General features: G+C 44.8%; 1 protein-coding gene across 1 annotated transcript in view; it reads right to left on the minus strand.

The window, feature by feature from the left end:
- The window catches only part of LOC138248831 (beta-1,4-galactosyltransferase 3-like), a 304,863-nt gene that overhangs the window by 166,386 nt on the left and 115,941 nt on the right, over positions 1-22,536 (minus strand). The window contains exon 3 of the mRNA XM_069202774.1: positions 21,700-21,935. Within this exon, the coding sequence (XP_069058875.1) occupies positions 21,700-21,935 (236 nt within the window). The remainder of the gene's footprint in view (positions 1-21,699; positions 21,936-22,536) is intronic.

Raw genomic sequence — 22,536 nt, forward strand, 5'->3', positions numbered from 1 at the left:
AACCTGCACAGGGCCAGTAATGGCCCTGCAGTAACAGTGGCGGCAGAAACGTGAAGTGCCAGTGTGGCTTGGCAAACAGGCATGAGTACGCCTGGGCAGACCTGCAGCTTATTTTCTCCTTCTTCTGCATAGCCGCCTAGCGTACACTAAGATCAACTTTTCCCAGGCAGGAATCAGATGATGCGTGCCAGAAAGAGGTCACAGACATGTTGTTGATAGTTGTAAAGTAATTGCCTACGGGTGGCACAGGTGCATAAAACAACAGGCCAGCCGGGCGTATGAGGAGCTCAGCCTGGTCTGCCAGTGCAAGGCTGAGGATCTTACTTTATTCATCTCCTGTTGCTGCGCCTAATTAACATGTCTTATAACAGATGTCTTCCAAAAATGTTCTTTTGCAGACAGCCTAAGATTTCAGGAGCCAGATTGCTAGATTGAGTATTGCTGGATTGGGGTGCCTGATCAGTTGTTTGTTTTGTGTCCTTGGATCGAGGGTGTGGGTACCTGGACGTGAAGTTTTGGCATTTTGCGTTGTGGTTGGTGGCGAATAGATCTAGGTCTGGTGTTCCCAACTGGCGAAAGTATTTGTGAAGCAGTTGGGGGTGAATTTCCCACTCGTGTATTTGCTGATGATCCCAGCTGAGGCCGTCTGCTAATTGATTGTGAATCCCTGGAATATACTGAGCTACAGGGTGAATGTTGTTGTGAATAGCCCAATGCCCATTTTTTTGTGCTAGAAGGCAAAGTTGTGATGAGTGGGTTCCTCCTTGTTTGCTCAAGTAGTACATTGTCATCATATTGTCTGTTTTTATGAGAATGTGTTTGTGAACAAGAAGAGGCTGAAAAGCTTTTAGTGCTAGGAATACTGCTAGCAGTTCTAAGTGATTTGTGTGAAGTTGTTTTTGTTTGGTATCCCATTGTCCCTGAATGTTGTGATTCTTGAGATGTGCTCCCCATCCAATCATTGATGCATCTGTTGTAAGAATGGCATGAGGCATAGGGTCTTGAAATGGCCGCCCTTTGTTTAAATTTGTGGAATTCCACCACTGAAGTGAGATGTGTGTTTGGCGGTCTATCAACACTAGATCTTGAAGTTGACCATGTGCCTGTGACCATTGTTTTGCAAGGCACTGTTCTAAGGGCTGCATGTTTAATCTTGCGTTTGGGACAATGGCGATGCATGATGCCATCATGCCCAACAGTTTCATGACAAATTTGACTGTGTACTGTTGGTTTGGCAGGATTTTTGGCAATATGTTGTGGAACGATTGTACCCTTTGTGGACTTGGGCTTGCAAGTGCTCTTTGGGTGTTTAATGTGGCTCCTAAATACTGTTGAATGTGCACTGGTTGTAGGTGCGATTTTTGGTAGTTTATTGAGAACCCTAGTGTGTGTAGGGTGTTTATTACATAACGTGTATGATATTGGCACTGTGTTTGACTGTTGGCTTTTATTAGGCAGTCGTCGAGATATGGAAAGACATGGATATGTTGTCTTCTTATGTATTGTAGGAAGTTGACTCTGTATGTACTATTTCAAAGTAAGAAATAGCATGCACAGAGTCCAAGGGTTCCCATTAGAGGTAAGATAGTGGCAAAAAGAGATAATTCTAATGCTCTATTTTGTGGTAGTGTGGTCGAGCAGTAGGCTTATCAGAGGGTAGTGTTAACCATTTGTTGTACACACAGGCAATAAATGAGGAACACACACTCAGAGACAATTCCAGGCCAATAGGTTTTTATATAGAAAAATATATGTTCTTAGTTTATTTTAAGAACCACAGGTTCAAGATTTACAAACAATACTTTAAATGAAAGGTATTTCACTCAGGTATCTTAGGAACTTTGAATCAACACACTATCAAGTACAGCTTTGGCAAAAATGGCAATAAGCTATTTTAAAACTAGACACAGTGCAATTTTCAACAGTTCCTGGGGGAGGTAAGTATTGGTTAGTTTTGCAGGTAAGTAAAACACCTACAGGGTTCAAAGTTGGGTTCAGGGCAACCCCAAAGTTACCACACCAGCAGCTCAGGGCCGGTCAGGTGCAGAGGTCAAAGTGGTGCCCAAAACGCATAGGCTTCAATGGAGAAGGGGGTGCCCCGGTTCCAGTCTGTCAGCAGGTAAGTACCCGTGACTTCGGAGGGCAGACCAGGGGGGTTTTGTAGGGCACCGGGGGGGGGACACAAGTCAGCACAAAAAGTACACCCTCAGCGGCACAGGGGCGGCCGGGTGCAGAGTGCAAACAGGCGTCAGGTTTGCAATTGGTTTCAATGGGAGACCCAGGGGTCTCTTCAGCGAAGCAGGCAAAGGGGGGGGGGCTCCTCGGGGTAGCCACCACCTGGGCAAGGGAGAGGGCCACCTGGGGGTCGCTCCTGCACTGGAGGTCGGATCCTTCAGGTCCTGGGGGCTGCAGGTGCAGTGTCTTTACCTGGCGTTGGGTTCTTTGAAGCAGGCTGTCGCGGTCAGGGGGAGCATCTCGATTCCCTCTGCAGGCGTCGCTGTGGGGGCTCAGGGGGGGTCAACTCTGGCTAATCACGGGCTCGCAGTCGCCGGGGAGTCCTCCCTGTAGTGTAGTTTCTCCGCAGGTCGAGCCTGGGGCGTCGGGTGCAGAGTGGAAAGTCTCACGCTTCCGGCGGGAAACGTGGAGTCCTTTAAAAGTTGTTTCTTTGTTGCAAAGTTGCAGTCTTTGTGGAACAGGGCCGCTGTCCACGGGAGTTTCTTGGTCCTTTTAGATGCAGGGTAGTCATCTGAGGATTCAGAGGTCGCTGGACCCTGGGGGACGCGTCGCTGTTGCAGTTTTTCTTGAAGTGGGGAGACAGGCCGGTAGGGATGGGGCCAAAGCAGTTGGTGTCAGTCTTCTCTGCAGGGCTTCAGGTCAGCAGTCCTTCTTCGTCTTAGGTTGCAGGAATCTAGTTTCCTAGGTTCTGGGGAGCCCCTAAATACTCAATTTAGGGGTGTGTTTAGGTCTGGGAGGATAGTAGCCCTGAGAGTGGCTACACCCTCTTTGTGCCTCCTCCCTGTGGGGAGGGGGCGCCATCCATAATCCTATTGGGGGAATCCTCCTTCTACAAGATGGAGAATTTCTAAAAGTAAGAGTCACCTCAGCTCAGGACACCTTAGGGGCTGTCCTGACTGGTGGGTGACTCCTCCTTGTTTTTCTCATTATCTCCGCTGGACTGGCCGCCAAAAGTGGGGGCTGTGTTCAGGGGGCGGGCATCTCCACTAGCTGGAGTGCCCTGGGGCATTGTAACACGAAGCCTGAGCCTTTGAGGCTCACTGCTAGGTGTTACAGTTCCTGCAGGGGGGAGGAGTGAAGCACCTCCACCCAGAGCAGGCTTTTGTTTCTGTCCTCAGAGAGCACAAAGGCCCTTACCACATGGGGTCAGAAACTCGTCTCTCAGCAGCAGGCTGGCACAGACCAGTCAGTCCTGCACTGAACAATTGGGTAAAATACAGGGGCATCTCTAAGATGCCCTCTGTGTGCATTTTTTAATAAATCCAACACTGGCATCAGTGTGGGTTTATTATTCTGAGAAGTTTGATACCAAACTTCCCAGTATTCAGTGTAGCCATTATGGAGCTGTGGAGTTCGTTTTTGACAAACTCCCAGACCATATACCTAATATGGCCACAACTGTACTTAAAATGTCTAAGAATAGACTTAGGACACTGTAGGGGCATATTGCTCATGCAGCTATGCCCTCACCTGTGGTATAGTGCACCCTGCCTTAGGGCTGTAAGGCCTGCTAGAGGGGTGACTTACCTATGCCACAGGCAGTATTTTGTGTGCATGGCATCCTGAGGGGGATGCCATGTCGACTGCCTTTTTTCTCCCCACCAACACACACAATCTGCAATGGCAGTGTGCATGTGTTAGGTGAGGGGTCCCTTAGGGTGGCACAACATATACTGCAGCCTTGGTACCACTGGTACCTTTTACAGGGGACTTATCTGTGTGCCAGGGGTGTGTCAATTGTGGAAACAATGGTACATTTTAGGTGAAAGAACACTGGTGCTGGGGGCTGGTTAGCAGGGTCCCAGCACACTTCTCAGTCAAGTCAGCATCAGTACCAGGCAAAAAGTGGGGGGGTAAGTGCAACAGGGAGCCATTTCCTTACATGTATGCTGCGACTACGGCAAGGCATTTTGTAAATACTCTGGGAGCTGTTGTTATCCCGAAAGGTAACACTTTGAACTGGTAATGTTTTCCTTGTATTACAAATCTGAGATATTTTCTGTGCGCTGGATGGATGGGTATGTGAAAATACGCATCTTTTAGATCCAGTGTTGACATAAATTCTTGCTGTTGTACCAGTGGGACTACATCCTGTAGTGTTACCATGTGAAAGTGTTCTGATCGGATGTAGAGATTGAGAGTTCTGAGATCTAGTATTGGTCTCAATGTTTTGTCTTTTTGGGGAATGAGGAAATACAGGGAGTAAACCCCTGTTCCTTTTTGATGATGTGGCACAAGATCTATGGCTTGTTTGAGTAATAATGCCTGTACCTCTGTTTGCAACATTGTAACGTGTGAGATGAGAGTTTGTGTGGTTTCGGGGGAATATTTGGAGGAGTTTGTGTGAACTCTATGCAGTAAGCATGTTGGATAATGGATAAGACCCAATTGTCTGTTGTGATGGGTAACCAGTGGGTGTGGAACTTTTGTACTCTTCCTCCCAGAGGGGAAGTGTGGTGAGGGAAGATGTGGATGAAGTCACTGTTTGGTATGCGTGGGTTGCTTTGAGGGCTGATATTTTCCTCTAGATCTGGGAAATTGTCCTCTGTAGGTTCCCTGAAACCCCCCCTCTCTGGTACTGTGTCTGGTAAGAGGGTTTGGTTTGGGAGGTAGATGGCTCAGATGGTTGGGGTCTAAAGTCTCCCCTATATTGAGGCTTTCGAAAAGAGCCTCTGTATTGAGTTGAATAAAGCGCCCCCATAGCTTTGGCAGTGTCAGCGTCTTTTTTCATTTGGTCAATGTCTGTATCAACCTGTGTGCCAAATAGATGTTGTTCGTTAAAAGGCATGTTCAGAACAGCCTGCTGAATTTCAGGTTTAAAGCCTGATGACCTAAGTGATGCATGTCGCCTAATGGGGACAGCCGTATTAATAGTTCTTGCGGCTGTGTCTGCGGAGTCTGACGCTAACCTGATCTGATCTGATTGTTGGTAACTGCCTGTCCCTCAGCTACTACCTGCTGGGCTCTCTTCTGTTGGTCCTTGGGGAGATGCTGGATAATGTCCTTCATCACATCCCAGTGGGCCCTGCGTATCTGGGCATTAGTACCTGGAAATTGGCTAACGCCATTGATTAGCTGCCTGTGATGCCACCCTTTTACCAGCATCATCAAATTTTTTGCTTTCCTTATCTGGAGGGGGCTCGTCCCCAGAGGACTGGGAGTTAGCCCCCTTCCTTGCTGCGCTGACCACTACGGAATATGGGGGTAGCTGTTGGGTAATAAAAACTGGGTCCGAAGGCGGTGGCTTATATTTCTTTTCTACCCTTGGAGTAATAGCTCTTGCTTTAACTAATTCCTGGAAGATTCGATGTGCATGTTTTAACATGCCAGGAAGCATGGGTAGACTTTGGTAGGTGGCGTGAGTGGAGTACAACGTGTTAAATAAAAAGTCATCCTCAAGAGGTTCTGTGTGCATGGCTACGTTGTGAAATGCCGCTGCCCTGGCTAAAACCTGTTTATATGAGGTGATATCCTCTGGGGGTGATGGCTTTGATGGATAGCACTCTGGACTATTGTCTGACATGGGATCATCATAAAGGTCCCATGGGTCAGTGTCATACTGGTGTGACTGTACAGAGTGTGATGGAGACTGTGCAGTGGGGGTAGCAGGCGTGGAGACAGTTAGGTGAGGAGAATGAGGAGAATGACTGGTGAGGTGAAAACTGATGAGGCAGAGATTTTTGTCTTGGTTTTGGCACTTTAGCCGGTAGCTGACCAGTGTCCAAATGTCCATGAAAGGCCAGTTGCCTCTTTGTTTTTACAGGAGGTGCAGTGAGGATTTTGCTAGTGTCTTTATGAATTTGTATTCTGGCCTGTTTCTCGTCAAAATCCTCAATTTGCTTGAGTTCTTCCGCAAATTTATGGCTTTCTTTTAATTGCTTGAAAAGTCCATGCTCCTCTTTGTATGTGCGTTTTTTCGGCTCCGAAGACGGCTTCTTCAGGATCGAAAGGCCTGAAGTACTTGTTGCCCTCGGCTCCGTGAGTGACTTTCGGGGCTTCAACTCGATGGGTCGGTGCTTGAGAATTTCAGAGCCTGTGCCTTGGCTCGAGTCCAAAGGCTTTGTTGTTGTTGTGGCCTTTCTCGGTGCCGAAGATGTTGCTTGGTCACCAGTAGTTTTCTTACTGGTGGAGCCATGGCCCTCTGGCAGTGACATCCCGAGGCCTTGTATTTGGGCTTGGATTGGGTCGGGGGAAGCGTACTCATGTGCTGGCACACTGTTATCGGTCGGTCGGTGTCAGACTCGTGCTCGGAGTCGGACCCCCAACTGGAGACTGTGGTGTGGATCATCTCCTCCTCTTCAGCGTCGAGGCGTTCGGTGCTTCTGGACGCCATCTCTATCCTTCGGGCTCTTTGGTCACTTAGAGTCTTTTTCGAGCGGAAGGATCTGCAGGCCTCTCAGTGGTCTGAAGATAGACACAGGTTACAAACTAGATGTTGGTCCGTGTAAGAATACTTGGCGTGGCACCGAGGGCAGAATCTAAACGGGGTCCGGTCCATGAGGCTTCGACAAGACTTTTGGTCGGGCCGATCAGGCCCAAGTTGGGCGCGGGTGCCCCGAAGGGCAAGTAGAGATCTGTGTCCGCCGGTACAGAGGTGTCGATGATAGATGGTACTCGATCGAAAACAACCGGAGTGAAAAGAAACACCTCCGAACCGATGGCAGAAAGAAAACAATCTAAGATGGAGTCGATGCCCATGCGCAATGGAGCCGAAAAGGAGGAGTCACTCGGTCCTGTGACTCGAAAATACTTCTTTGAAGAAAAACAACTTGTCACACGCTGAGCCCAACACTATATATATATATATATATATATATATATATATATAAAACCTGTATATGAAGTAAATAAAGTTTGTAAGAAATCTACTACAATGGCAAAGAAAACAATTTAAGTTTACTATTCTGCATCAGTCTTGCAAATACATGGACCGTTTGATTACTCTTCCATATTTAGTGTTAGATTATATAACTGAACCTGTTGGATTGCGAGTTCCCTCTGAACTAGACACATTTTCTTGCATTGTGACTCCCCCCTCCCGACTAGATTCTTTGGTAACCATTTCACCTTCATTGCCTTGATTGGAATCCAACCAGAAATACTTTTTTCTCCACCACTTCAGGTATTTTTCCACCTATTAACTTTACACTTTACAAAATGGCTCATATGCCATATGCGCCCATCACTCAGTTTAGCTGAATTATTAAACATATCAACTACTACCCTGGGATCAGTATAGTTGCTTTTGCCCTTCTTTACTTTAACTGGTAGTTTAACACGCACAACATCTCCTTTCTTTAAATCAACCTCTTTAGCTCTTCCCTTCTTATCAACATAGTCTTTGTATGAAAATTGTGCTTTCTGAATATCCGTTTTTACCTTAGAGGCTGACCAGTTCTTTAACCTTGTGTTAACCAACCACCCTGGATTATTCTTAGTGAAGGGAACTCTTCCCCCTCATAATGGTAAATGGACTGTATCCTGTGACAGTTGGTGTAGCGCTATACATCCATATCATTTTCTTGATGCTGTATTTCCAATTCCTATTTTTATACTTTGCCAAGTGCAATGAATCCTCTCCACTTCTCCATTTCCACTGGGATGGTAAATCGAGGTCAATTTATGTTCTTTGCCATTAAGTTTCAAAAAAGTTTCTACTTCTTCACTTTTAAACTGCACTCAGTAAATTACTTTTTTTGGTAACTCTTCTCTTTGAAACAATTAATCCAAGAACAATATATTTTCAGCATTGGCCTTAACACATTTAATTTCTGGCCACTTAGAAAAGTAATCCATAAAATTTATCCCCACGATAATATATGTCTGCAGTACCTTGCAAGAGCCCCTAGAGGGAGCCAACTATTATCAAAGAGTGCCAATATTAAAAAAACAAGTTAACCATAATGTTTCTACTAGTGCGCTTGTTTTTGTTACAGCTGGTTGCTAAGTGATGTTCGCCAGCAGGAAAAATACTCGCTGCTGCGTCTTCCGAATTCAGTAACCTGGTAACGCGTTCATGACGCAATACTGCCTGGTAGTAAAGTCAAAAGTAATGGAGGACTCCTAGCCCTCTTTCCATGACAATTGAAGGTGCGCAATCGCGGAGCAACAGCTTCTGCTATCGTGCCCTCTGCTCCTCAAATGTACCTGTTATTGGTAGAATAATCACTTTTGTATCAGCTATTCATGTGGACCTCTTAGGAGTTGCAATTCATGAAATAAAATAAACTTGAAAACTTGGTAGAAAAACGTAAAAGAGGAAGCCCCCCTAGTTCTCTAGTTGAAATACAGTCACAATCTCGGCAAAGCCGAATGGAGTGAAAATCTTTCCTTTCCTGAAAGGAATTGCACGGACCAAAGCTGAAATGAATAAATCAAGTGAGCGGGTGTGTGTATGAGGACATACTACGATGACTAAAGAATTATTAATAAAATAATAAAAAATGTTTACCAAATTTTTTTTTTTATTTTTTGAAATCGAAACCTACGAAGCCCAACCATAAACTGGAATGGCAAATATCAATAAAAACAAAGCACATCACAAGTTCTCAAACTGGAAACAGTAAAAAACTAAGATAAATAGATCACAAAGAAGAGAAACATGATGATGCATTAGAAGCACTTATCTGTAGTGGAGTAGCAAATAAAAGAGGATGATGGCTATGTGCGCTGGATTGTTATATTCATTGAACATTCTAATGTTTTCTGATGTATTAATATATTAATATTCTTTAAAGGGCTGCATGTTGGGGCAGCAAAAAAAAAAAAAAAAAGTTATTGCATAATGGTAGCCTCGCCTCATTCCAAATATAGGGCCTCATTAGGACCCTGGTTCCGCCAGCTATTATGACCGTGGCGCAATAGCAACGGCCATACCGCCAGCCCATCCACGAATTTCGGGCAGTGAAATGAGTGACGGGTGCTACTGCACCCGCTGCACATCAGCATTGCCACCAGCTCTATTACGAGCCAGGTACAATGTTGATGTGACTTTTCTGCTGGGCCAGCGGACGGTAACACTGTTACCGTCCGCTGGCCCAGCAGAAAAGTCCAAATAGGGAGCAAGAAATACCGCCAGCACTGACGGTATACTGGTGCTTGCAGCTTCGGCAGTCTTCTGTGAAGACCGCCGAAGTTGTAATGAGGGCCAAAGTCTATAATGGGAATGGCTTTCACAGACTTCTTGGGTTGCTCCTTAAAAATCTTTAAGAAAACATTCAGACTGCTTAAAGGAAGTTGAAAGATGGAATCGTGCTGCAGCTCGATCAATTAGATTATGAAATGCCCCCATTGTCTTCTGAGGGAAAATCTGAAGGATGAGGTGGCACAGGAGACGGAGTAGGAACAAGGTAGCCATCCCATTTGTCCTGTGGATGTGGTGGACCAGGGATCACGCCTTCCTCCCTCCCATCCTCTGTGGAAGAGTGATTCTCCCTTGGAGGTGCTGCAATAGTCGAGGCTGGTGTCATCCTGGGTATTACTGGAGGAGGGATGTTTCTAGGCGTGGCTGGAGAAGCAGGCTGGGATGGTGCAGGTTGATGTTCTTGTGGAGGTGCAGGAAACCTTCTACTATAATCCTCCAGCATGGCCTGTAGATCAACATCTTGCCTAGGCTGAGGATGCAGATGATACTCCTAGCTTTCTTAAAGGCGTCTAGGAGGGACATGGTATGGCTCATACCATTGCTGTTACTCCTCGTCATCATCTTTCTTGGTATTTCACCTGGAGCTCAGAAGGGCTGTGTTGAGGGACTGTGCGAATCCCCAAAAGGGCCATCATCATCAGACTCTTCCCAGTCCAATAAATGACTGGGTAGCAAAGATTGCAGAGGTCACTGCAGGCCTTAAAGCAGTTTTTTTAACCTTTGTAATTTTAATCTTCGTCAGAGGTCCAGTCGACAACGTGAATGTGAACAGAGGAGCCAACTATACTGTCGTTGACGGTGCTGCTGACAATGCTATTATCGACAGTGCCGATGACGACGGTGCTGTAGTTGATGGTGGTATTGTAGACAGCGCCACTGTCAACGGTGTTCTTGTTGACTGTCTTCGTCAACGTTCTTTTCATCAGCGTTGTTGTAGGCAAGTTCAAATCCACTGCGGACTGTGACTTAGTGGAGGATATGACCTTGGTCAACAAAATGGGGGCATTAATAGTTGACGTAGTCTGGGTTCTCGAAGATGATGGGTTTGTGGATGAGACGGTGGTGATGGCCGCAGTCATCGATACCAATGTCGACGGTGATGTTGTCGTCGACTGTGCTCCGAGAGGATTTTTTGTCCTCAACGTCGACAAGTCTGATGAAGGGGAACATTTTTGGTCCCCTTTTTTCACAGATGGAGTAGAGGATTGGGAGGAGGCCGGAACTGTGGAGAAGAGTTTAAGGTTCTCCGTTTTCAGAAGGTCCTTATGATGTACCTCCAAGGTCTTTCTACTCTCCTCAGAAGACCCATGGTCAGAGGATCTTGACCTTTTGTGTGGTCTCGCAGGGTTTTAGACTTCTGTAGCCACAGAAGTAGCCTCCCCTCCCTGTCTCTCAATGTTTTTGAAGAGAAAGTGCGACAAATCTTGCATCCTTTACCTGATGTTGAGGTTAGAGGTAGAGACAGTCTCTGTGTGGATAATCCACATGTAGCTTTTTCTTCCCACAGGACTTGCAGGATCTGAAGAAGCCCTCCTTAGAAGACTCAGACATTGTAGATGAAGAAAAGTTGGAAAATGTAGGAAAAAACTTAGTAGAGGTCAGGGAGACTCCCTTCACACAGTGTGCGGTAGAAAGTCTGAGGGTCTCAGTCTCTCTTGGAAGTGTTCTTGAGGGTGTTAACACATGATTGATCATAGTTTAAGTTTGGGCCTTTTATAAAAAGGACATAGGTAGGCTATTAAACTGATGGCCAAGTGCCATTATAGCCTATGGTAGTTTTACACACTGCTTTACACCATAGTTCCGCAGCCCTCCCACTTAGACAATGAGGAATGAGTCACGCCAGTGAATCTATGAAAGATCCAATACTGGATAAGGAGATATATCATCAGTGCCTGAAAGCTGTTGAATCATTTACTGTTGCTGATGTAAGTGATTCTTCCAATGCCCAACGCGTCAACTCCTCTGCCAGGATAAGAGCTCCTTCATGGAAAATTGCTGAGAAGAGATTCAGTGGTCACTGTTTTTTGTCTGTTGAATTCAGTTTAGTTTTTTGTAGATTTTGTCCAAAAAGATGTGTTATATAGTTGTAGTCAGTGACATGCCTATTGTCTCTTATCTTTCATTCTTCTTCTCCCAAGGACATTAGTTTAGTCATGGAATATTGGGGTAAGGAATTTTTGGGTGAGTGAAGGTTCGGGCAGTTAGGGATGATGCTCTCTTTGCTGTACGATGTTGACTTCTGGGATGCAATAAATCTTTGCTAGTTACCATTGGTTTGTCTAATTTCTTAGAAAAGTATATGAGCTCCAGGAAATGTTCAACAACGTAGGCAGTAGAAGTTACAAAAATATATCTGCGCCATGTCTACTGAGTGCTCGCTATTGGCCATCGAAAGCACATTGAAGCAAGGAGCTTGGCAGCCGTTTTGACGCACTTGGCAACAAATCCACAAAGTGTGCCCATTGTCCATTCAGAGCACGTGGCAATCATTTTGTGGTATTGGGCTATGAAGTATGGAAGCTCAACTGGCAAAAAAAAACATGCATACACTGCTCTACGTGACAGTCATCCTTGGAAATAAGGCAAAGTCCCACTGATTAGCATGGACTGTGAAGAGTATCCAAGAAATGCCACTGGCTGCATCACAGATAGGCAAACCAGTACAACGAAGGAAGCAGATCGCCACAGTGTAATGCCTGTTTTTACATATGACCGGCACATGAGCACTGCGAAAAGAGCACAGAACCTCTACCTACCTGCTGAGTGTCAGATTTTTTTTGCTTTCCTATGGTGACAGCCACATAACATTGGGACAAGAACGTACTGTGCCTTTTGTAGCTACATTGTGCTACTTTCGTGGTTATCAGCTGACTAATTTGATTCTCCTTTTAAATTGTGGTCTTAAACAAATCTAGCTTAAAAAGCTGACCACCTTTTTTATGCTACGCAGAGGAACCACCCACTAAATGAGATATGTGGATTGCTCTTTTTCAATCATATATAAATGCCCCGGAAGAAGGCGCATGTAAGCTGCAAAAAGAGGTTTGCAGAATATGAAGTTTAGCAAGTTGCAGCAATGGAAATGCAGGAGGGGCAGATAAGAAATGGAAACATGGATTTGGACAGATACATATTTTATTCTCAATGCAAGAGGTGGGGGAAGATATTGGTCAATATGTGGTTGCTCTACAGACGTTAGCTGTGCTGTGTGATTTTGACCACATTACAAATGAAAAGGTAATACCCGACCAAACACTAATGAGAACCAAATCCAAAAAGGTCAATGAGAGAATGTGGGCTTCAATTGATAGCACACTGAAAGGTGCCTTGGAAGCAGCTAGTGCTTAATCTGTATAAATAAAATAAATAAAAATAAAAAAAAAAGAAGAAAAAGAGTGCCAGGTTTCAAAGTTCTGCTCAGAAGCCAATGGCGGGCACTATTATATATCGGTGTGCCAAATGTGTATTCTTCAATTCACCTCATGCCTTTTTAATCTACCACCAGAAACACTTTGACCCTTTATCTTACTCTTGCAAGGTTCCCCCGTCTAACTTTGTGACACATTTTTCCGCCTTTCTTTTCCTCCTTCTTTCCCTTTGTGTATTTTTCCCTTTTTTTGCTCCTAGTCAATGCAAGATGAGGAAACATAAGTGTTGGCTCCCAAAAATAAGTGCCAGTTCCCAAAAATGAGTGCCGGTGGACCCCACTCGCAACCACTGGCTCACATTAAGCACCAGCTAGGAGCATCAAGATGTTGAAGTGTGCATGGGAGGTTTACAAGGATGTTAAAAGTATGGGAATAAGTGCGGTGTCAAAAGTGGGGGAACAAAGTAAACAAAAGAAGCAATCTCAGACACGGGGAGGAAAAAATAACCGAAGCAAGTTTATTTGTTGTTAATGACATGGGAGTGTGCCTGATTAAGGGAACTTAAAACATTGTCCATCCATATATAAAATATGTAATTAATGCAAAAAGAAGAGGCACTTTGGTATGGTGAGTAAGGATTTGAATCGACAAGTAAGTTACATGATTATAGATGATAAAAACGCAAGTAGTAACGCGTGTGACGATGTAGCTTTTTGAATGAGAATGAAGAAAAGAGTAAGTGGGTATCCAAGTGTGAAGTACTAGTGAGTGGTGTAAGTGTAATGGAAACATCTTGCTTGAGATGCACTATTATTGGTAATGCCCTGTGCAAAACGTTGTGGCCACAGGGGAAGCTGGAACCCAGAACTAAATGTCCTTGGAGTTATTCAGGACACAAAATGGATTTCTAGGGTTATTTTTTGTCACACATATAATTTAAGGAGTGCAGAGAGAGAGAGAGGGGGAAGTGCTTGTTGCTAAGAGCGCTTGTTTTGTTTGAGTTGAATGCAAGTGTTTTTATACTGGCACCATCAAAAGGAATTGGGTATGGGGCTAACCCTAAAAGCAGATCCTTCTGTGCATGATATTTCTAAGGTGTGAGGGAGGCATGATGTCCTGGAGTAGACGTTTGGTGACATGCTTAAACTTTGGGGAAATTCAAAGGGTTTAAACACAAGATTGTGATATGAGAAAATATGGGACCTGTGAGGCAAAAAACTGGGGACTATACCTCTGATTTACAGAGGAAAGGTCAAGGAAGTGTTTCATTATTTATGTACTATAGACATAGTGGGAAGGGTTGAAGTTGGTTATCTCCTGTGGCAGTCTCATTGAAACGTTTTAGAGAACTATGACTATTTGTGGATCTCCATTGCCAAAGTTGTGCTATTTGAATAGACAGTGTTCTGCTACTACACTTGCAAGAACTGTTAGTGTCAATGCCTGGGGTAACATTAATTTCCACTATTGACCCAACAAGAGTATACCATCAGTTGGAGTTAGACAAAGAATCTAATCATTTAACACCAACAGATGATGGACGGAATGCTGAACATTGTCAAACATTCACCCCCAAACACAGACCTGTGTTTAATCCATGGCTATTTTGCTCGCCATTACATTCCAGTTTGGACCCAGTGTAGTGGATCCCATTTAGTTTTTATTGGGACTCAGGCGATAGAAGCCTTCTTGTTGCAGGCCTGTGAGCCAGTCACCTAATGACTTTTAACCTACTTAGCCTGCTCTGTTTTATCACATTTATTTATTTCTTCCAAGATGGCTGATAAGTTTATAGTTAGGAAGATGTTTTGATTTCATGTTATTAGTGCTACTTTGTGAAGGCGTCACTATCAGCGTCAAAGATAAGTGAAATACGTATGTATTCACATCATGTACTTTCCCACTTACGTGCAACAGTAACATAATGTACCTTTTCAGGGAATAGTTTATATAATTGCCGCCCCAATTATGCCTTCTTATCTATTGTTTGGGTACATACCTGTGTCAGGGGTTATACCAGATCTGTATAAATACATCTCAAGCAGACAGGGTTATCAGAGGCATTCCTAGCAGATGCAATCAACGCTATCCATGCTACAGGTCACCCCTGATGCAGGCCCAGCCTTTGTGTCCCCACGGAGTCTGATCTAGAGACCTCATTCCAAGGTAACGAGAGCTGGGGGGCTCTTCTCATGGACATGGTACTGGCAGATTAGGTTTATCACATCTACCTCTCTTTAGGTTAGAGATTAGGTTCATTATGCTAGGGTATTAGAGCCTATTTCACATCTTATGTTGTTGCAAGATAGTGGGGGTCTATGTATTCATGACTCTTGTTTTTACAATTCTGTTTCTTCCATTCTGTTTCTTCATTATCCTAATCATTGCAGCCCATGCATTTTACAGTAGATTGCAATCTTAATAATAAAACCTATTGAAAACTTTACTACATCTCCTTTATTGCCTCTGTGTGACTGAGACTTGTTCTTCACATGAGAAAAGTGTAATTGCTGTTTAACCATGACTCCCCTGAGATGTCGCACTCGAGTCCATGTGTAAAGGCTGCCACAAATCACCTTTTACTATTTTGGTTTTTGGTGAGGTACTGCATGTGAGCCGGGAGGGTTGGAACGACTTGCCGTAGGATTGACATATTTGTTTACAAACAAAAGGGCTGACATCCCTAAACCAGCAGTCTTGTCTAGAGCAAGTGTCCAACTACGACACCAGCCATATTCAAATCAGCCTTGACTCTGCTCCCCATGGGAACAGTCCAGCCCGAACTGCCAAGCCATGTCCTCCCTGGACTGGAAAACAGTCACCCTAGGACTGTCAGCCAGGCTAGCTTGAAACTGGTGGCATAGCAAGCACGGGACCCAAGTTGGGGCATACCCATCCCACTTAGAGTGAAAATGCAAAACAAAAAGATGATGGATGGAATGCTGAACATTATCAAACATTTGCCCCAGTCATTTAACTGCATTCATCACCCCAAATACCATTTGGGCTCACCAGTACCTTAACTAGGTTTCAAAAAGTAATGTAGAGCATTTTCGAAGGGGTGGTGAGTGTGAGTGTTTCAGGGTGACATTCAAGATTTTGGCTGAAACGTTGAAAATCATGACATGAATTAAAAGGACTTTCTTATTCATATTATAAAAATCTTGCTGTACAGACAAGCAAGAAAAATTTACATTCGGGCAGGAGGAATTGATCATGGAGAAGATATCATTGATGCACCTTTACCTGTTTTTGGGGCCCGACAGACTCACTAGGGCCACTGGGAACTATTCAAGCAAGGTGGAGCATTTGAGGAGTTTACTGAAGAACAAGGCAAAGATTGTTTGGGAACTAGCATGAGTGAGTGGAGAGAATAAAAAATTGAATGATTAAATACCATGTTCCAAACAATTCATTATAGAGAAGAATTGTGTCGTGGTGGATATGGGTTGGGTTTTTTGGGTTAAAAGAATGGAATGGTTGAATTAATTGATTGTGGCTTATTGATCCCGCGTGCTATGTTCAACTGGGATACATACACTGCTCAGTTACTGAATGAGAATTGCTGGTGTGCACATGGACTCTGAAACATTTCCAGATGTCGGGCACTAAACATTTAGAACAGATCATAAACCTTAAGTGAGTTTACAAGCGCTAGGTGGGAGCACATCAATTAACGCATGGGTAGCACGGTTGGCATTGAGACTTCAGGTGTATCATTGTGCAGAATGTGAGAATGCACCTGGAAAATCGAATGTGCAAGCTGACAGAGTTCCCAGACTTCCATTAGTGGTTGATGAGAAAATTGTCCAGGAGGCAGAGGAGTATGAGGTTATGGTGACCTACAAAGATGTCAAATGGAGTATCAGGATTCAAGGATGTGTCTTAACAGCAATGGCTTAGCAGGAAGTGCTCCCACAAGATGAGGATATGTTTTAACTGATGAAGTCTCTGAAAAAAGATACAAGGCAAAGTATTGCTTACATTAAAATAAGGATAAATTGATGGAGAAGGATAACGTGGTAACAAGAGGTGATAATGTGCTGTCCGCTTGTTTTAGAGGAATTATAGAGGATATTTTAGCATGTCAAGTAAAAGAGGAAGACAAGGGAACATTTCTGATGGTCAGGAATAGATAACAAAATTGATGAGTGGGCGAGAGAATGTAGAGTTTGTAGATGCAGTGATACATCAACCAGTATCTCCTGTGGAGTGCCCGGAAAGCCAAGGGGAAAAAAGTGGCAATTGAAATAATGGGTACAGATTCTCTTTTGCCCCAAAATGAATTTTATACTCTCAATCTGATAGATCATTGCTCAAAATGGCCTGAAGTCCAAATGTTTGGGAGCACCACAGCAGAGGCGGCGATAGCTTTCTTGGAAGATATTGTTTGTCATGAGGGCATTCGAGATGACTTAATGTTGGAAAACCTCATTCAGTTAATGTCTGATTAAAAGCAATGTTTGTGTGAAAGTGGATAAAACTCTCACATGTGGCTTTATTCCATCTGGTAGCAAGAAGACAAGTTATGTAATTCAATGGTAGTGAATGAATCAATACAGTTGGTATTATAATCGGGTTTATTTTGGAGAAAGACTTGCTATTGTGTTATAGGGCGAGAGCTAATGCAGTGCTGGATTAATTTACAATTTGAATTGTTAAGAATTAAGAAACCAGCTACTAAGTTGGTGCATTGGTGGTTGCATCATAATCAGGAGAGAAAAAAGGATTTTGCCAATGATGTGAATTTGAGGGAGAAGGTGAAACAGTAACTGGAAGACATAAAACACTAGATGAGGTGCAGTTACAGAAGCGGGGATGGTAAAATCCAAGTTGTGTGTGTGGGACAGTGGGTGAGAATTCATAAACCTTGTAATGTATTGAAGGGATGTTTTGTTCGGTCCAATCCCTAAGAGTGTTTAAGTTAATGGAATCTCAAGTAAGAGTCCAAAATGGACATATATTACCTATAGTCTTGTTATGCAGAGTGAAGGAAAAAGCATCATAGGAGCAGAAATGATAAGACATTTTATGCAGGATAACGTGTTTTTGCATGTTGGTGATGAAGATTTGGGTTTGGGAAAACTAATTGATTGTCAAGAAGGCAATGGTATGAATCAAGACGTTAGTGTGACTTCTCATGGGGTAGACGATGTAGTTTCAGCCAGTGGTTCACAAAGAGTAGGTGACAGTACAGAGGGTAAAAAAAGAAATGTAAGCATGCCTGCCCAGTCCAAGGATTATATTTTTGGTTGGATTTATAATTCTCAGCTTCTTGTTACTGACGTACAAGTTACTTATCTTCGGTAACAATATATCTGATAGAGTTGCAGGCTCGCTTTTTGGGCGGATATGCCTCAAACTGCACTGTATCCAGAACAGCTCCAATGAAAGGAAGTGTCTGAGAAGGAGTCAGGTGTGACTTCAGCACGTTGATAGTGAACCCCAGCGAATGCAAAAGGTTCGCCATAGTCTGGAGGTGGGAGACAACTGTCTGGAGCGAGTTCGCCTTCAACAGCCAATCGTCGAGGTAAGGGAAGTCTGGAACACCTAACCTGCGCAGGTGGGCTGCCACCACTACCATCACTTTCGTGAACACCTGAGGGGCACTGGTAAGGCCAAAAAGGAGCACGGGGAACTGAGAGTGCTTGTGACCTTCCACGAATCATAGAAAACGTCTGTGGGCCGGCAAGACGGGAATGTGGAAATATGTGTCCTGCAAGTCGAACGCTACCATCCAATCTCCTGGGTCCAGGGCAGATAAGACCTGAGCCAATGTCAACATTTTGAACTTCTCCTTCTTGAAGAAGAGATTGAGGGACCGAATATCTAATATAGGACGAAGACCTTTGTCCTTCATCGGTACCAGAAAGTAGCGGGAATAACAATCACAACTTACTTCTGGCAGAGGGACCCTCTCTATAGCGTCTTTGTGCAAAAGGGCTTGGACTTCCTCACGGAGAATTGCCATATGATCCTCCGATATGCGATTGTATGAAGTTGGCATGGCTGGAGGGGATGTCGCGAAGGGGAGGGAGTAAACCCTTTGGATGATTTGGAGGACCCACCTGTCCGAGGTAATGGCGAATCCTTCCACCAATTGGTTCGTGGTGTACAGCGGACTAGGTTTGGAGGCTGAGGAGGGGGCGGAAGTGGACTGGGCAACCCGCTGGATCCCTGATCGCCGGGAACGTGGGATCCCACGTCTGTGGACGCGCAGGGGCTGTACAGCATGCGCGGTTCGATGGCTGGGGGGAAAAGAACGCGGTTGGGTGCCCCTTCCGTAGCCACGAATGGGGCGAAAGGCAAACTGCTGGGGTCTAGAAGCAGGTGCAAGGCCAAGGTACCGGGCCATGGCTCGGGAATCCTTGAAGCGCTCGAGCGCGGAGTCTGCCTTGTCTCTAAAGAGACATGTGCCATCAAAGGGCATGTCCATCAAGGATTGCTGGACATCCCCTGAGAAGCCAGGTGTTTTCAGCCAGGTGTGGCTTCTCAATGCCACCGTCGATGCAACCGATCTGCCCAGAGAGTCGGTCGTATCCAGCCAACAATGAATCATGAACTTTGCTGCGTCCCTCCCATCTGTCACGGTTTGGGAAAGGACAGTCCGGGCCTCCTCCGGAACTCTAGCCAGCACTTGCGCAAACTTATCCCGGAAAGTATGGGAATAGCGGCCCAAATGGCATGTGTTGTTCACAGACCCCAGCGCTAGACTGTTGGAGGAAAACATGTTCTTCTCCAAGTTGTCCAGTCTTTTTGATTCCCTATCTGGGGGTGCGGTAGGGAATGCGCCCGATGACGATGAAGCCTGGATGACAAGGCTCTCAGGTATGGAATGTCGAGTGAGGAATTTGGCGTCTGGTGGTGCAGGTCTATGGCGGTGTGCAATCGTCCTATTCACAGGAGCCCCTGTGCTGGGTCTGGACCAGGTACCCAAGAGGACGTCTGTCAGTGCTTCATTAAACGGGAGAAGAGGAAGAACCCGGTTGAAGCACCTCGGTTAGGAGATTAGTCCTAACCTCCACAGAAGGAAGCTCGAGGTCCAGGACCCCAGCCACCCTTCTTACCACCATAGAGTAAGAAGCTCCCTCTTGTATAGCCACAGAGGGGTGAGAGAGCATGCCAGCGTCAGGGGAGGTGTCCAGACAACTGGCGTTACCCAATTCCTCTACCCAGTCCATGTTAGGGTCAAGCTGGTATTCCAAATGGTCCAGCAGCCCCTCCACACTCTCCCCCTATACATAACCAAAAGTATCAGGGTCTGGATCAAACCATGGAGAACACGATTGACGTGGATTCTGGGCACAATCAGCATTGGGCAACTTGGAACCGGAGGGGGCCCCTACTGACTCACCTGGGCCCTGAGGTGGATCAATCTGCCCAAAATGAGGCGCATGGCCTCATAGAATTCTTTGAGTTGGGCAGGGGTGGCACCAGCTCCCGGGAAGTCAGGGAAACATGGAACGGACCCAGATGCAGGCTCCGTTGACGAAGGCCTAGAGCATCAACACTCTTCCAGTGCCATATCATCCGATCGACAGGGTGAAGTCAAAGAACGTTTGTCCTTCTTCGACTTCTTTTTCTTGGGACCGAATGCCCAGAAGACTTTGAGGACGAAGAATGGTCGTTACTCCGCGGGCGGTCTCGAGGCCTTGCTCTCGAGCAAGACCGGGAACACGCAGAGTCGAGTGTCAGCCTGCAAGCAGCTTTAGGGACTGCTCCTTCAAAGCTTTCGGATTCATGGCCTCACACTCTGAGCACAACTTCGGGTCATGGTCATGCTTAAAGCAATAGAGACACACGAGGAGTGGATGCTTCACCCACATAGTTCGGTGACATGAGTCGCAGGGTTTGAAGCCGGTCTTACATGAAATCCCTCGACGCATCCATAATCTCGTCACAAAAAGTCGTTGGTAGTCAAAAATGTCTGAGGTAGCTCTTTCTCCGGATCTGCGCGAAGGCTGGAGCGGAAAGAAAAGAAATGACGTCAGCAGGGGTGGCACCTATCTACGACAGCGACGTCGTCAGGGTGACCACAATGCCCGCAGAGTCGACCAACGCCACCTGACGGCACGCAGAGGTACTGTTTGAAGAAAAATCTCTGGATCCAGACTGACGCCTGGGGAAATTCAAAGGTAAGGAATCTGCAATTAGAAGTCTCTATCAGATAGTTTTTATACTTGTAACTGTCTGAAGGAGAGAGATGTGTGATACGCTGGTACTTTCAGTGGCAGGGTGAAGGAATGGATCTGTATAAGGAATGTTGAGTGACTGTGTGGAGGTCCTGTGGCTTTTTCCTACTTCACACAAAGTGTGGTGTAATGGCATTATGTGTGGTAAAAAAAGTAAGAATGGAATGAGGGTGAATTTAAAATGTGGGTGTTGTGTTGAGCTTCGAGTAGATCCGTTAGGAGAGCTAAGCAGTCAGGCATCAGTTGTACTACTTGCTGCTCTTATGTGTGTATGTTCACAAAAAACATATGTGTTTTTGAACCACATCTGGCATAGAACTTTGATTGAATTAAAAGAGCTATGCCGGTAGAAACATGCTCCCGGGCTAAGGAATTGGAGAGAGATCACAATGACAGTAGCAGGCTACAATGAAAGTCACAGAAGAGGATACAGACTGAGGCAGAGAGGGACACATGCCTTAGAGTAAAAGAAAAATGGGTGACTGATAAGACTGGTAAGTGACAAATATTCCACATTCGTTCATATTTTATTTTCTAAAGTCTGGGGTAAAAATTGAAGAATCTTATTGCAAGGGATAGATCATATGAGACAGGATCAATAGAAAAAAGTGGGATTTTAATACCCACATTTCAGAACATTAAAATTCTTAACAAGGTAAAAAGTACATATGATACAAAATTGCCTACGAGATTCATGGTCAGGTCGAATAATAACAATAACATTAAAACACAAAGCTGTAGTGGTTTAAGCGGTTACCTGATGGATGATAAAAATGGCATACTGCAATTGCTGCCGCTGTAGAAATGGATGAAGGTAATAGAGAAGATATCGCAGGTGTATGTCTCTGTTTCGGAATGGTATAATAATTGCAGATTTATAACGTGCTTCACAGTGACGAGGCACATATTTTCCACCACGGCGAAGGTAGGGATTTTTCTTTAGAATTGTTTGAAAACTTGGGATTGTCTCAAACACCACGGTAATCGGACCAACTGTTCATAAACAGATATTAAAATACTGTTAACATACTTAAAATAATACATCTCATTTCTCTTGCAGCAATATGGAAATGCATGTTACAAGATTTATAGTTGCATAAAGAAGGCAGGCAAAATAAACTGGATGCCTTAGTATATTTTGACTTAGGAAAATTCCTAAGAGAAATCCTATTAAAGAGAGTAGAAATAAGCACAGGAAAAAGAAAGGACTACAAATGATGTTTACAACTGGGTAACACTATTCCCACTCTGCCTATTTTCCTTCAAGGGAGCAGAAACCACTAGATACGAGGGTATTAGAATTTTGGCAATTATGGTAAGCAGCTCCTTGGGCAACAGTCACTCCCATTAGGGGGCACATATTTTGGCTGTTTCTGCCCCCTTTGGGGGCAGATTAGCTTCATTTGTTTAAGGCCCATCTGCCACCAAGGGTGGCAAAAACCACTAGACACCAGGGATGTTTTATTCACTACGCTGCTGCTGATGTTGTGGGGAGTGGCCTCTTGGGCAAGGGTCGCTCCCCTTAGGGAGTAAATGTTTGGCCATATTTTTAGACCCATTTGTCTCTCTTGCTAGCAGTTTTGGCAGTGGTAGA

The sequence above is a fragment of the Pleurodeles waltl genome, chromosome 8 (genome assembly GCF_031143425.1).
Source record: "Pleurodeles waltl isolate 20211129_DDA chromosome 8, aPleWal1.hap1.20221129, whole genome shotgun sequence".
Lineage (NCBI taxonomy): Eukaryota > Metazoa > Chordata > Amphibia > Caudata > Salamandridae > Pleurodeles > Pleurodeles waltl.